The 15,989-nt window shown below is 38.9% G+C and overlaps 1 protein-coding gene across 4 annotated transcripts in view; it reads left to right on the top strand.

The window, feature by feature from the left end:
• Hepacam2 (HEPACAM family member 2) overlaps positions 1–15,171 on the top strand; it is a 36,917-nt gene extending 21,746 nt beyond the window's left edge. For 2 of the 4 annotated variants that reach the window (XM_076913064.1, XM_076913063.1), the window contains exons 5-10: positions 5,432–5,557; positions 5,642–5,666; positions 5,753–5,790; positions 7,165–7,238; positions 10,068–10,177; positions 14,542–15,171. In XM_076913064.1, the coding sequence (XP_076769179.1) occupies positions 5,432–5,557; positions 5,642–5,666; positions 5,753–5,790; positions 7,165–7,238; positions 10,068–10,177; positions 14,542–14,545 (377 nt within the window). In that variant the 3' untranslated portion in view covers positions 14,546–15,171. Of the gene's footprint in view, positions 1–5,431; positions 5,558–5,641; positions 5,667–5,752; positions 5,791–7,164; positions 7,239–10,067; positions 10,182–14,541 lie in introns of those variants that run through there. The other 2 variants (XM_034519575.2, XM_034519576.2) reach the window with 1 other exon arrangement.
• The last annotated feature ends 818 nt before the right edge of the window (positions 15,172–15,989 follow it).

The raw sequence follows: 15,989 nt of genomic DNA on the forward strand, positions 1-15,989 counted from the left end.
GCTCAATAAGCTTTTAACCATGTGGCTAACTGCAAGACAGTCTAAAGTGAGGTGAACTCGTGTGCGTGCGTGCATGCATGTGTGTGTGCATGCTTGCGTGTGTGTGTGTGTGTGTGTGTGTGTGTGTGCATGTGTGTTTACCAAAGTGTCTTTGGAACTGTTTGGTGGCAATCTTGGTAGCAGGTTAGATCTGTTGTTTACGGTCTTTATGTTCATTGCAAGTAAAAGTATAGATACAATATGTAGTAATATATCATAGTTGAGATTTCCCAACTTCTAAAATTTTCTACAATACTCACCAGTAAGCTTTCATAATATCAGAAGCCCCCAGTACCGGACTAAGACATTATTTTAAAGACAGCTACAGTCTTCATATCAGATAATTGTCTTTAGCAAAGTCTCAGAACCTGTTTGACCTGTCCAAAGGCTGGCATTTGTTATTGCTGTAAATAAGGAGAACAGGTGCTCAGTTTCCAGAGTGATCCAGGCTTGTCAATATTAGTGGCCTCACTGTGGTTTTACAGAGCTGTTTTCCAGTCCTCAGTCCTCACAGAGCCTTGACTCCAGCAATAGTAAAAAAGGGAAGAAAATCAGTGTGTGCCAATGTGTTATATTGTATTTAATATTTCTGTTTCAAAATGAATAAATTTCTTCAACACAGATTAAACATACACAAACTGACACATGACCATTGCTTATAAGGTCAGCTGAACACTTATGGAAAATTCACTCTGACAAACAAGCTGTATTAAGACTTGTAGGGAATTTGAAATCATTTCTGAGGATGGGATGTTTGCCTTTAAGATGTTTCTAGAACCAAATTAAAGTTTCGTGTACCCAGAGGCAAGTTGCAGGAAATAAATGAATCTCTTATTTTTAATGAGGCAAAACTACATACTTGCTTTAAAGTGTCAGCAATAAGAGGTAGAGGGCAAAGTGGAAAGGAATCCAGATGACTCCAGGGTCACAGACATGGAACAAAAATAACAAGGCCAGGAAATAATCAAAAGTTTTATTGGCAACTTTCAGTTAGGGAGAGGAAGGTTGGAGAATGTGACAATTAGCTCTCTGTCTTCAGCCTGAAGGAAGCAAGACAGATGGAGACTTCCACCTCTGTGGGCTGTGATTCACATCTAATTTGAGATATTATTAATTGACCTTTCTGTAGCTCAGTGGAGATATCTAAAGAAAGCAGAGGCAATTGGCAGAGTCACACAGCAAACGCACGACAAAATAACATCTGAATTCAAACCCTTTCTTTTTTAACAATCTTAAAAATTCTGTTCTTTTTAGGTCATTAAGCTATCGATGTGACTATTGTCCTTTTAATCAATACATATATAACCGTGCTTATAAAGCAGTGTATGTGCATTGTCTCTCATAGTAAAGATTTAGGTTCAGTTAATACTTTAAAGTATGGATATGTATTTAAATAAATTTTCTTTGAATAATTTTTTCAACTAATTTAGTACAAACATGCAGATACCTTGTCCACAAAATGGACTATTTCATACTAATGAGAAACAATGAAATATATATATAGCTAAAAGAAATGTCTATTTGTTTCGAGGACATAATAGCCACTAAAATAATAATTAGCAGTTATATTTAAAAAATTAATGATCTTATTACCTTAATTAAGGACTTTTTGAATACTGATATCCATATTTTAAGTATTAACTAACCCTAAGTTACTACTATGAGATTATATATATATATGAGAATATTTATGGAAATGTTACCATCTGCTTAGAATTTAAAGACTTGTATAAAAAGATGTTCAAGTGTATAATCACAAGTATCTGAGGACATGTGGACATGGCTTAGAAGTTATTTATAATAAATGTGTTTTAGATTCACATGTAATGTGGGTCAGTAAATTATTTCAAAATTATAATCCAAAACTTTTCACTGCTAAAATGTAGGAAAGGATGCAAACTAGGAAGAGAAATTGATCACGTTCCCCCCTTTAGCTACACATTTCTCAACTCCGAGTCAGTGAAGACACAGATTGAGATACAACTTTGATGTCTGAACCCTGAGACCTTTGCTGATAGCTGTTTGAGAACCTACCACAGAATAACAGTGTCTGTCAGGTTGGGCCATGAGGAGTGTACAAGTAACACAGCACAGAGTATGGCATCTTCATCTCCATGGGGACATGAGGCAGCTGCCATAATTACTGAACAGATTGGATGGAAGAGTTCTCAGGACTCCGTTCCCATCTCAGAATAGACACACTGCCTATGTAGCATATGGCTGACTTGTTCTGGGTACAGCCTCAGACAGCAGGGTAGCGATACCATGGATACCACACCTCTTGCCCATATTTGCACTTAGCATGTCCTTCCGTTTTATTTGTTTGCTTAAGGAGGGGGCAAATACCATTTGCACTCTGGCTTCGGTAAAGGAGCCCATTGTGTTTAAACAGTGGGGAGGATGGCTATGTACAAATGAATAATATAAATTCTAAAAGAAGAAAGAGGGGTGCTCTTCTAAGTGCCCAGACCTGCATTACAGGTCCCAATATATTCTCTGAGCAACGAGACCAGAATTCCCCTACTATCCTCTTTTCAAGTCAGAGTTCTAGAAGATCATCTAGCCAAAACACACTTGCCAAGGGCCGAGACTATAGTCACGGTACCTTTTGGCATGCATTCTAGATGAAGAAACAGGGACAAGATCAGGGAACCATGGCACTCTAGATGTGGGGGGTCCAAGAACAATCATTTGTCTTCAGAAAAGGACCGTGTGTGTCCTCACTCTCCACAGAGAGAACACTGGCTTTCACTACTGCCAAGCTTTTGACTGACAGGGATTGATCACTAACAAAGCTGGGTCTCTGGTTGCAGAATAATAGAAGCCAATGGGAGGGAGTGAGCGGATGATAAAGAAGGAGTCTAGGGATAGAAGAAAGGATGAGAAACGAGAAGGTTGTGACCTCAGTGGAAGAGAATCTAAAAATTTGATTACTTAAGTACTTGTCCAAGTTGGGGGGAAAGTTAAAAAAATGAAGGATAGGAGAAAGTGTGTCTTATGTATCTTAGAGTAAGACTGCCAACTATTGTATGCTAAGTCTGTTGCCAGGTTTAAGAATCATAAATGTATCTGTCAATGATGGATGCCAGAGTGAATCCACCACAGGAAAGAGAAGCACTCTGACATAGACATCATTGGCATATTTTTAATTTTAGGAAAGTAAAATTAAAAAGAACCAGCCAAGACTATACTAAAATGTTTTTCCACATAATAAAATAAATTAGTACCTGATTGTTTTTAAATGTTCTGAATTTTAGCAGGATGGCTATTGTGAGGTGAAAGGGTTGAGGAATATGAAGTTTGGTGTTAAGACTTGAAATTTTGGGGGGGCTGGAGAGGTGGTTTGGCTGTTAAGAACACTTACTGTTTTTCCAGAGGACCCAAATTCAGATCATATAGCTCACAACTGTCTGTAGCTCTTACTTCAGGGGATTCGATGGCCTTTACTGGCCTTCATGGGTCAGAAGTGGAGAAGTGGAATATATACTTTCACACACACACATAAATAAAAATAATTTTTAATTGGAATTTTCCAAGAGTCCATGCCAAAAGAAGAAAGAGGTTAGGGCCTTGGCACCATCCAGAGGGAGAAAATGTCTCCTGGAAAGATATTGTCTTTTACAACATAATACTTTTTGAGTATTTTGGTGAGTTATTGTATCTGTAGTCAACCTATGGTGACATTCGGCCATAATGTGGCCAAAATAGACTTCAAATAAATGCTTGATTAAGATCCAGTTCAGCAGAGAAATTGTTTGCATCACTGATGAACAAACAGGTATTTATATGAGCATTGGTGGATGGTTAACAGAATCACAGTGACCCCAAAATGACACAGAATTTTTCATAATTAAAAACATCCTTTTCTCACAGACCTAAAGAGGGTCTGAGAACAGCAGTGTATGGTCAGATAAGAGGAGATAGCATGGGCTTCATAATCGGTCTACTACAGCTTGCTGTATACAAGCTTTGCTACAGCAGGAAAAGATAAGACATTTGTAAATGATAGTATTCTACGGGGTAAAACTGAGATGTTTTGGATAGCTCTGTATTGAGAAAAAGATGGGTAAGGGCTCTGACCATTTTAACTCCGGAGGCACTAACAGAACCTTTACAGCAGAAGAGGAAGAGGATGCTAGCTAGGCATTTCTTGAAGAACTCAGTAGCCACTATGGTACTGGCTACACACAGATTCTATGTCTGAAATGGAAATGGTATTACAGTTTTTGAATTACGATTTCAAGACACATCAGTCTGAGTAGACAGACGATTGCCACGCTTCATTTGCACAGCGGTATCAGAGCTGCATGTTAAAGATTACAACTACTTCCTTCTTTACACGTTAATATATAACTTATCATATTATAGTCCAGGGCTGGTATTAACATAACCATAGTTAATACGTTGTATAAACAGCATTGGAAGGAGGCAGAATGAAATATTAAAAGCCTGGGATTATCCCCCACTACGACAACCTAAATGGCTTGTAAGCCTTAGCTTCCTCATCAAGAAGAGATAATAATATAATTGCTCTCTAATAAAATGGCCCAGGAAATTCAGCAGTCACTACGGGCCATGCATCCTTAGCACAGAGTTTGGTATACTGTAAGCACTTAACATATGTATTACAGCTATTAGCACCATACACAATACAGTTCTAGTAATAAAAGATAGGTCCCACAAAATAAAGTGACTTTTAGTTGCAAGGTGGGATTTTACATTTACATTGCCTTGTGTGTGTGCGTGAGTACGTGTGCGTGTGCTTGCGTGCGTGATGTTTCACAATGCACTTCTGAAGACCAGAAAAAAAATTATCAGGAGACAAATTTCTCCTTTCATAGTGGGTTCTAGTATCAAACTTGGGTAAGTCTTCAAGTTGACTTTAGATATTTTATTGAGATTTGTATGAACATGTTATTTGAGATATCGGTATTTCTTGATTGGTTAAAAAAGTAGTAAGGTGTATTTGAGATAAGTACTCTTCCTCTCATATCCGTAAATATACTATTATGTCTTTGAAAGGGTCACACCCTTGAATCTTGCTAAAACAGCAAGAATGGAGGACAGAGAGCATCCTGCATCTGACCATGTAGGGACAAAGAGCTGAAACATTAATGGGAAAGTGGTAGACCCCGGGCAAATGAAGGACAGGAACAATTTCCTATGGCTATGGCTAGTACATCATGTCAGTATTTCCCAGGCAACCAGCCACATTTCCAATCACAAATATCCCCAGGAAGTTTGAGGTTTAAGTTTTAAACCACTGTAACCCCTCATTGGGGAATGAAGGAGAGAAAAAGAGAGGGAGACGGATAGGCAATGGTGTTAATTTAAGTAGAGAATAACCTTAAACAATTCAGATTATTTAGTAATTTATTGCTATTTTTTTTAGGGTTGGAGAAGCTTGCACAAAGGGGAAAATCACTGTCCCCATTAGCAAGTATAACTGGAATATCACTGTTCTTGATTATAGTCATGTGTCTTCTTTTTCTGTGGAAAAAATATCAACCTTACAAAGGTAGGTTAAAAAAAAAGAAAAAAAGATACATTTTAGAAACATTCTAATAAATACCTTACTGAGTTTCCCCCTTTCTTTTTCCAGCTATAAGGCAGAAGCTAGAAGGCAGGTAATGTATATGCGTCTATGAAATAACTTTTTAAAAATTTCTCCTCAATTCTAACCCTTGATTTATGCACCTGTTTGTCTTTTCAGACCCGAGTCAGAATACAGAAAAGCTCAAACATTTTCAGGTAATGGCCAGAGTGGAGAGGAGTGTTGTCCATAGTGGTGTCTATTAGTTGTCAGTGTTTTCTGCTGATATTTACAGATATTGCTGTCAATGCAATCGAATTAATAGAAGCTGATATTAGCCCAACTACAGTCCCCACATTGTTCGGAGTCTCCCCTTTACAAAACGCCGCCTCTGTGGTGGTTTTATATCTGCCGCACAGGTCTGTAAGATAGGCTAGGGGAGGACTCTCCACTCAATTACAGACAAGGCAAAGAAAGTTCAGAGACGAAGTTGCTGAATTCTCCATTCTCACTTGTCAGCCCTCTTAGCATTGGTCTGTAAGAGCAAAGGGGGGCTTTTGTAGCTTCTGGAGGATATACAATGCTGGCAGCTCCATCCTAAGGAGAGGAAGAAACAGAGGTATGGTCAGGCCAGGCTGCTCCCTTGTCCCCAGCTGACCCTCACCTTTCATTGTTGACTCTACACTGAGCTGTTCTTAGTTAACAACGGAGCTTATGCCTGGATGGTGGTGTCACCGAGAGCCAGGTTTCAGTTCTCTATATCTGACATATACCCTTGGAAAAAAGTTTTTTCTTGGCCTTAAATTCCTTATCTATTTAACAGAGACTTCCTCCTGGGGCTGCTATGACAAGTAAAATAAGATGATATGAAGAGCCTAAGGTGACTCTTAGTGAAAAGAAAAGGTTCTTCCTCTTGTCTAGCCTTTGCTTACTTACAATAATTGACTGTCACAGAGAGGAAGGGAGACCATCTCGCTCGATCCTCCCAACTACCTCTTGCTTCTTCATTTCTGAGATAAAGGCTGGGCAATATCCCTATTGTATTGCAACTGGCTTTTCTTTCTTTCTTTCTTTCTTTCTTTCTTTCTTTCTTTTCTTTTCTTTTTCTTTTTCTTTTTTTTTTTTTGAGTCAGTGTAGCTACCGGTAATACTTATTCTCTTCTAATGTTCTCTGTTAGATCTGTCCATCTAAACTCAGTAGATATTATGGGTGGATCAAAGTTTGCTGTGACCTCTAGGCTAAGGCCTTAGTGTTTTTGAATACCCAATCTTGTCCACACATGTGTATTTGAGCATATAATACAATATCCCCACAGGAGACTTTGGGGACAATTGGTCAAGTTCAGTTTAATTTTTTTCTTTTAAGGACTTATTCCCCAAACCATTCAATGCCAATACGACCATGTGGGATATATTCAATGCAAATATCACTTAAAGAAGCAGACAATAAAGCTAAGTTCTTTGAGTATTCCTAAGAAACAAAAATAAATACATGGAAATTTAAGTATCAGAGGAAAGCTTTGCTTCTGTAACTTATGGGTTTTTTTTTTGTTGTTGTTGTTGTTGTTGTTTTTGTTTTTTTTTCCTTTCAGGCCATGAAGATGCCCTGGGTGACTTCGGGATATACGAGTTTGTGGCTTTTCCGGATGCATCTGGTGTTCCCAGGGTTGGTTTTCCTAGTGGCTGGTTAAACAGAGCATTCATTTAAGAACTAGGGCAGTGGCGTCCAATGGCTTCATTAGCCCTCACTGAACTCCACAGTGTTGATTCACTGGACAGTGAGATTTGTGGAGCTAAGGCATTTCTCTCATTTTTCTTCTCTTATAGAGATAGTAAAGCTGTCAGAAATAAGGATGGGCACTCTTTTCCTGGTATAGCCTATGAATAGAGAATTAGCTAGGTTGAGTATATAGAGAAAAGAAGAATGGAGAACCCAGAGTCCCTGGCTTAAATCATCCATGCTGCCTAGGTGATCTCAGCCCTTCACTTTGCAGAACTCCCTCCCTCCCTTTCTGCCTCATAACCTCAATAGCTTTTCAGAGACATTTGATCTTATCCTTGAAGCTACTTGCTTGTCATAAGGGAGTTATCATGTAATACAAACCTAGTAATATACAGGTATACATTTTTATTATTACCCTAAAGGTCCAATCCTTAAAAAAAATTTAAAAAAAAAGGCAGGGGCTTTTATAGTTGAAACCATTTGTTTTCAGTCAGTCTCTTTAAAAAAAAATTGTAGATAATCAGTTTCAAACAGAATGTGCCCCTGAACTCAGCTCATGAGCGCTCATAGATTTGTAAAGGACTGGTTTTTCCTCTGTCTCCCCATTCCTCGGTAATAGTCCACTTATGGATGGAACCAGAAATGGATTGCTTGCTTCTGGCTTCTTCTTTCTTCCATTGTTTTAGAAGAGAACTATTTGCCATTCGGAAATAGCCCCTTTGTTGTAAGCATTCTATCACCCTGTGTGCTTCATCCAGTGAGTTTTCTGGCTACAGACTTTATTTCAGAAATGTCCCACGAGTAATGGAGAGGGGTTGATTAGATTTCACCCTCCCAAGGTTGAGTAAGTAGCTCCCATAGTGCCATAGAAAAAGAGGAGACACACCTGAGAACGGTGTGCCAGTGACCCCTTCAATCTTAGAAAGGATGGTGTCACTCCACACCTCCAGAGCCCCAAAAAAGACAAAATAAATATGTGATTGATCCATTAGCTAAAAGGACTTTTGTAGTGCTGGGACAAATCCCTTCAAAGGTGTAGCTTTAAAGCTTAGAGCAGGAGACCGAAGAGGTAAAAGGACATATTGAGTTTTGAAACATAGAATTTCTTTATTTAAAAAAAAAAATCACACATATATTCTTAATGAATCATTATAAAGGAGTGAATGGTGATCAATACTAAGAATAGGGTGTTGGTTGTACAAAGACTGGAGCACTAATTGAAGCCCTCTACTGACCCCAAGTACTTTAGTGTCCTCAGACTTGAAGCAGGCAAGCATGCCCTTGAGTTGCACCTCAGAAGTGTTGCTTGATTCTATAACACATAGCATAACTTCATTTGGAACCATGCTCATTCTAGAATCAGAAATGTCTGAGAATTCTTCTGACCTCCCTAATTGGCCATGTCAGGTGCTTTGGAGATGAGGTGAGAAACCAGGACGAACACAGCCGAAGGAGGAGAGTGAGGACAGGGATATGAGGGGATGAGCTGAGTGGAAAGAAGCCAGGATGCCTTTTACACATGAAAAATGGACAGCCCAAGGCAATGAACATAAGAAGAAAACAACCATTAATAAAAGAAAAATTCTCAAAAGTGTCATTAGGAGAGGAAATAAATATAATTACTAATTTATTTGCATCTTAAAAAATCAAAACAATCTCTTTGGTTTTTGTAGTACGTATTAGATGGGTTTTTCTCCCTTTACCTGTTGTGCATTTTGTTATCCATTTAGCACCTCTTCTGGGAGTTGGACAGAGGACAAATGCATAACATCAACAAATTTGCTGCCATTTGATACTTCAATACTAGATCGTATATATTAGCATACATCTACCATAGCCCCTGACCACCTTCACACCAAGGACAATGCAGATTCAATCTCAATTATAAATTCTATGGAAATTTCAACCCAAAGTGACTGGAGAAGTCACGGTCCATGGCCGTAGTGCTTCCCTTGAGAATGTTAGTAAGAGAAATGGAAACGATTTCCAAAACCACAGAGCACTAAGGCCTCCCAGTGCAGAAAATGTGCCTCAGCGTAACCCAGGGCAAACCCTTCACTGGGGGAGGGGTGCTGGGTAAACAGGAAGGACTACAGGTAGAGAGAAGCGGTTAAGTGGGAAGGAAGACCAGACAGACAATAAGCTGGAAGGCAATGTTTATAGAAAAAAAGAAATTACAAAATAGGAAGTATGTGAGGAAAGCACAGGAAACACAGGCTTCAACAAAGCTTGTGATGATTTTTTTTAAACCAGATAAATACACTCCATCCTTTCCTTGTTCAGTTAAGCCTGTAGTCTCCAGAGCCATCCTCACAGTAAGACCAAAGCATCCCCCTTTGCCCTTTTACTCACTTGCAATATGATGAGGACTTTGGGCTTCGAATTATCCTTTCAAAAGCCACCCCGCTTGTGTAATTGGCAAAAGGTAGCCAAAATAGCAGTTAAGATACAATGTTTGTATGTGCTTTCTGGTTCTAAGCTATTAAGCTGTTGTTTGTTGTTTTGGTTTGTTTTAATTTCCCCTTTTGCTACTTTTCTTCCTATTGTTTTTTTTTTTTTTGCGCAACAGTTTCCATATTTTTTTCTTAAATGATGAAATAAGTGGTTGGTTGGTCAAGCTATTCCTGAAATAACATAGAGTGAGTGCAGGAAGCTAGAAAGGAGGAAGTAGCATTCCAGAGGTGTCCAGCATCTGTTCTCCATCCCTCAAGCTGCTGCGTTTTTCCAGCTAATCTTGGACTGTTTTGTCCTTTAATGTGTTGTGTTTTCTAGATGTCAAGTAGGTCTGTCCCAGCCTCTGAGGGTGTAACAGGGCAAGATTTTCACGGAACAATTTATGAAGTCATTCAGCACATCCCTGTACAACAGCAAGACAACACAGAGTAAGTATGAGTCTGCATTTGCTGAGTGGAATGGAGCCTCTCAGAGGCCAGCGGCTGCATTTCTGGAAGCCCCCCAAAATATTAAAAGATGAAGCTACAGCTTCAAAACATGTGAAATTCTTCAAGACACATTCTCATGTGAAACTAGTTTTGAAAAATGAAACAGGCCAATATAGAAAAACCATGTAGAGCCATGCACGTGGGCAGGTCGGCAAGAGGCAGAACTCTGGACTCTCCTGTTTGCTGCAAGTGTTTCTCCTTACCAATGTGTCTCTAAGGAATCCACATCAGGGTGTGAAAGGCCCAATCAGGCCAGTGCTCAAACAGCCTTAATTATCCTCATGACCTTCCAGTGACCATAGAAATTTTATAGCCACAATGCTCTGTCACTAATTATAAGGCCAGGCAAAAAGGCTACCAGGGGAGAATGGCCTAGTCAGCATCAAAGGCCCAACAGGTTTTCATTCAAGGCTATTTCCAGCTGCATAAGACTGGTTTCTCCAAGGACAAAACCTGTGTTGAGGCCAAAGGCATCAAACCACTTACCCAGTTAAGCTCAAGGCTGTTACAAGAAGATCTGTCTCTTCTTTTGCCATGGAGAAGCTAAGCCCACAGTCTGAAAATAATGAAACCAACTTCTGTTTTTGTGTCTGTAGCTGCCTGCAGGCCTAACTGCCACAGTCCCCTTCTGCTCTTCCCCCCACCCCACCCCCACCCCGCTGTCATTTGTTGACTTTGAAAAGAACATCAATAATCATCCCCTTGCGGCAAATGGAGCAGCCCCAACAAAGTAATTCCTGCTTACTTCTGGGCAAACATTGAAAATAACTGCTCAGAGGAGTTCATGAGTGCACTGAAAATCATATAATGAAGGAAACCCACAGCCAGGGACAATGTGGTGGTTTTAGGCTAAGTACGTGACAAGAAACACCAGAGAGCCCTGTCAGAGGAAACGCTCTCAAAGACAGGTAGAGAAAAATAACTCCTAATGGAACCAAGAATTTCTGGTTTGAAATTTTAAAAATGTTTCAGCTCTAAGCAATCTATTGCAAGGATTACAGTCCAAGAAGGAGACACAATAACATGATTTTCAAAAACAAAAACTAAAGGAACAGCTGGCCTCTTGACTCTCTGGAGCAGGAAGCAGGGGAGTGTTTCTGTCTTCATTTTTTTTTTTTCTCCTTTCTTCTTTGATTGTTACATGTTGATTGTGCATAGTTATGGGGTACAAAGTAATATTCTGGCCCAGGTATACCTTGTACAACCTATCACTATTTCTAAAACTATGTTGGCTGTGTAAGATCGAATCCAGTATTAAAAAAAAAAAAAAGTAAAAATAAGAATTACTCTGGAGCTGGGGAAAGGGTTCAATTTATAAAGTACTTGCCATGAAAGAGTAAGGACCTGAGTTTGGAATCCCAGAACCTACATAAAAAGCCCCACAAAGCAGCAAGCACCTGAAACCTGAGCGCTGGGAACCAGAGTGGGCCACTCTAGCCAACTAGCAAGGTCTAGGTTCAGGGGAACATGTCTCCAACAAACAGACAAGCAAATGAGGTGCAAAGCAACTGAGGAAGATGCCTGGTGGTGACCTTTCCACTTGAACACACATGCACACACACACACACACACACACTCACCCACGTGTGATGTGCACACATGTACACACATATAAAATTTTTTATGATAATTTTTTAAATCCCTATTTAAATTCAGTTGTTTTTCTACATGCCCTGTGTTCTACATGTTCTAAAAATCTACTTCTGCTACTAGAATGTTAACAAGCCAGTGAAGACTCAAGGTCTGTCTTTTAAGAAAGGCTCCTAAGACAGAAATAAATTTCAAGTTGTGAACATAGCAGGTGCAACTTCAGAATGCAGAATAAAGTAAAAGAATAATTTTCATATAAAAACTGAATTTCTTTTTTAAAAAAAAGTTTTAAAAACTGTTCTCTGTAAATAGATGTCTGTCTGAAATGAGCAAAAATATTTAAAAATCCTTGGCCCAGTAAAAGTTTACCTCAGAAACAATCTTCGATGGTTGAAAACAAAGCAGAAATGGTTTCCTAAGCAAAGAACTGTTTGTAAGACGCCACTGAGGACATGAGGCTATTATAGGCAGTCACCCTAGAAGGTTAGCTCCTCCTCCTCTCCAATACTATCACTACCCTCCACCCTGCCCCCACCCAGACCCCCAACCCTGCTCACAGATCCCCTCACAATCTCCTGTCTTCCTCGCTCATCTGTTTGGTTCTCTGTGTATCTTCCAACGGCTTTTTCTCCCCCTCACCTTTGAGTTTGCCCTCTTTTTCAGACATTAACGCTATCTCCTCATCTACACTTTCTTTTTAAAAGATGTGAACATAAACATCACTCCTACTGCACCAAATAATAAATTATCCCTTTTACACTTCCCTTTTAACAATCAAGAAGCTGACATTTAAAAAATTTTTGTTTTTAAAAACACAGATTTTTTTCTACCTATTCTAAATTTTTTTAAAAAAAATTTTAAATAGAATAGTTTGTGGGTTTTTTCATCAAAAATTGTTTTGTACTTATTTACATTAAATCCACAAGTATTTCTAGGGTCTTTGTAATGCTTTAAGTAATGCTCAGTCCTGTAAGGGTTTCATAATTTTGTAGACTCCCTTTTGCTTAACAAAAAAAGCTTTTTTGCAAAATACACATTCTTTCAAAGAATAAATGCTGGCTGTAGATGAGGTAATTTTTTGTTTCCTGGCTGCTTATGATTTTCTCTAAGTCCTGTTAGATTTAAAGATCAATTTCACAAATAGCAAGCAGTATAGGAGGTTGTTGGCTCTGCCCTACCTCATTCTCAAAGGGAATGAGCTAGCTCCAAGGGAAGAATTCTAACTTCCTGCTTTCTCTAGCCTTTATTTAGAGTCTTCTCCAAAGTAAGAAAGCTGGCTAAGTAATTGTATTCTTTGATCCTTAGACTGTTTTTTTTTTTTTTTTTTTTTTTTTTGAGTACATGTGACTGTTAGAAACTTGAATTCCTATTTAATAAATCAGTAAACTGGTCTGTGTTCAGAGGCTAGTGCACAGCTCACTGCTGTGTTTGTTGAACAGAGTCATTTACTGAAACACTGTTAATCGATACTGGTAAATGATCTTGGCCTGGTATTTTTTGCGCCCATTGTTGTTTATTAGTTCTTTTTTAGAATTTTTGTTCAATATTTTGCACAATATATTTTGATCTGATTTTTTTCTAACTTCTAGATTCTCTCCACCTCCCTACATACCCAAATCCATGTTCTTTCTCTCTCTGAAAAAAATCAAAACAGACAAAATAAGAAAAGAGTTGGAAAAGCAATAAGACCAAATAAATAAAGTACCAAAACAAAAATCAAAAGAAAGAAAGGAAGGAAGGAAGAAGAAAGAAAGAGAGAGAGAGAGAGAAAAAAGTAGTGTGTGTAGTGTGTTTTTTGTTGAACAACTACTCCTGGGTCTGTAGCCTACCCTGGGGTATGGTTAGTATAACTAGTGACACTTCATTGTAGAAAACTGAGTTTCCCTTTCCCAGTTGGTATCAATTGCAAATAGCTTTGTGGTTAGAGGTGGGACTTTGCATTTACTCCCTCTGCTCAGTGCTGGGATTTCATCTGGTTGGAGCCTGTGCAGAACTGTACCTGCTGTCCAAGACTCTGTGAGTTTGAATGTGCATCAGTCCTGTGGTATCTGGAAGACGCTGTCTCCCTGGCATCCTTTACCACTTCTGATGCTTAGAATCCTTGTGTGCCCACTTTAGCAAAGTTCCCTGCGCCTGAGAGGAGTTTGATAAAGACGTCCCACGTAGGGCTGAGTTCTCAGAGTACAGTCCAGTTGTGGATCTCTTTGTCAATCACTGTCTACTGCAAGAGGAAGCATGTCTGCTAAGAGCTGAGCAATGTTCAGGAGGACGGATATAGCGATGTATCATTAGGATTCATTTCACTGCTGTGTTCGTTTAACAAAGTAGGTTTTCCTCAAGGTCTGTTACCTATCCAGTCTCAGATTCTTGGCCACTTCAGTAATGTTAGATAAGGGTTCTATCTCACAGAGTGAGCCTTAAACCCAACCAAAATGTGGTTGGTTACTCACGTGGTTATTATTACCTTGAAAACAAGACATTTAAATCATTAAACTTTGAGTCCCAAAATGTAATTATCCACAAGAGAATCTTTTACCCTTTGTTCTGTTGATCAATAAGTATAGTTTTTCTTGAATCAGCTCAAAACACCCATATTCTTCATCTTCACAGCGACGAAGAGTCGTAAAGTTGTTAAGGAGTAGTTAAGGTTCTTATACCCATGAACCTAGAGATCTACAGAACACTTAAATGTGTTTCATGTATCTCTTTGCCAGGTGAGACTCCATGGGCAACATAGGATATTGGAGTGAAATCACGAAGAAACATTTTGAAAGGAAACATCTGGAATCTGAAAAATAAAACCCTCAGTTACGTCTAAATGCAGAGTAGAGGCACCTGTGCAGACCGCAGGCCGGTTTTCTGACATGCACAATGGACTGTGTGACAGAGGAACACCGTGGGAATATTCCTCAGTGGACAGTTCATCATCCAGATTGGGAGGAAGAAGAGAACGAAGCTCCCCGGTTTCAAGCATCCCAACTGGGGCTCACCCATGCTCCACTGGATCGGCACAGCATCGCCCTGTGTCACCTACAAACTCGGTGGCTTCACCTTGGTAGGTGTTCGAGATAAGTTTTGTTGTATTAAGTGCTCATTGCTGCTGTGAAAATACCCCCCCCCTTTTGTCCCAAATTGATTTCTTGTTATTTGTGTCACAAAAAAATTAAAGATGCTTAACACAAAAGTAAGACTGTGCCTTCTCCCCGGCTTTCAGTGAACTTTGATATCAATGGTGTTTTCAGAAAGACTGGCAAAATGTGTAAGAAAATGGTTTGTTAAAGTTTCATTTTCATTTTTGTTCAAAGGAAGAGAAAGTTGAAATAAATTATTCTGTTTGCTTTTTACATAGCCCTGATTCTTTAGATTGTAAAGTCTTACTTTTAAGTCAGATTGAAGAATTAAGATATTTTATTCTTATTTTCCATTATATAAATAAAAATGGACCTCATGAAAAGTTATTAAAAATCAAAACCTAATCTTTCTTTATTTTATGCAGAAAAAACATTTTAATAGAATTTATTTTAAAAAACATTTGAAGTGAACCACTATGCTTTCCCTGTCCCATGTTTTCACAACTGTATATGGTACAAGTGAAATGGTACTGAGACTCACGGTTCCTTCTGTCTTCTAACTCCACTGCGCTCACATATCTTTCTGATGAAAAAGTCAATCCTTGTTACCACAAATACTTTCTTCTGTACTTAGTAAAAGCCTGAACTACTCTGTCTGATTAGAAAACGAGGTTATGGTCATCATAATCATATGCATACATCTGGGTCTGCCGAACACTGGCTCCCATGCAATTAAAATCCTTGCAGCTTTCAGGAACAACCTGTCAGCATTTCCCTGCGTTATTCATACGGGTACCATATTCCTTCAAGTCCCCGCAGTGGGCTCATATAAGTGTGTAGATTCCAAGGTCAAATGTAACTCAAAAATAATAATAATAATAATAATAAAGTTGTGAAGAAAAACAGACCAGAGAAAGACAATGAGAGAAAGTAGAATAGAGGTTACGGCAGGTACAGTGAATTCCCCTTCTCGTGAATGCTGTCTATGTGATCAAGCGACAAATTCACGTTTGTCTCGTGATGGCCATCTTTCATTGCCTGTGATTTCTTAAAAGCCATGAGCTGTTTTCCATATCGGCAGTCAGCTCTAG

Source organism: Arvicanthis niloticus, chromosome 15 (genome assembly GCF_011762505.2).
Source record: "Arvicanthis niloticus isolate mArvNil1 chromosome 15, mArvNil1.pat.X, whole genome shotgun sequence".
NCBI classification, from domain to species: Eukaryota; Metazoa; Chordata; class Mammalia; order Rodentia; family Muridae; genus Arvicanthis; species Arvicanthis niloticus.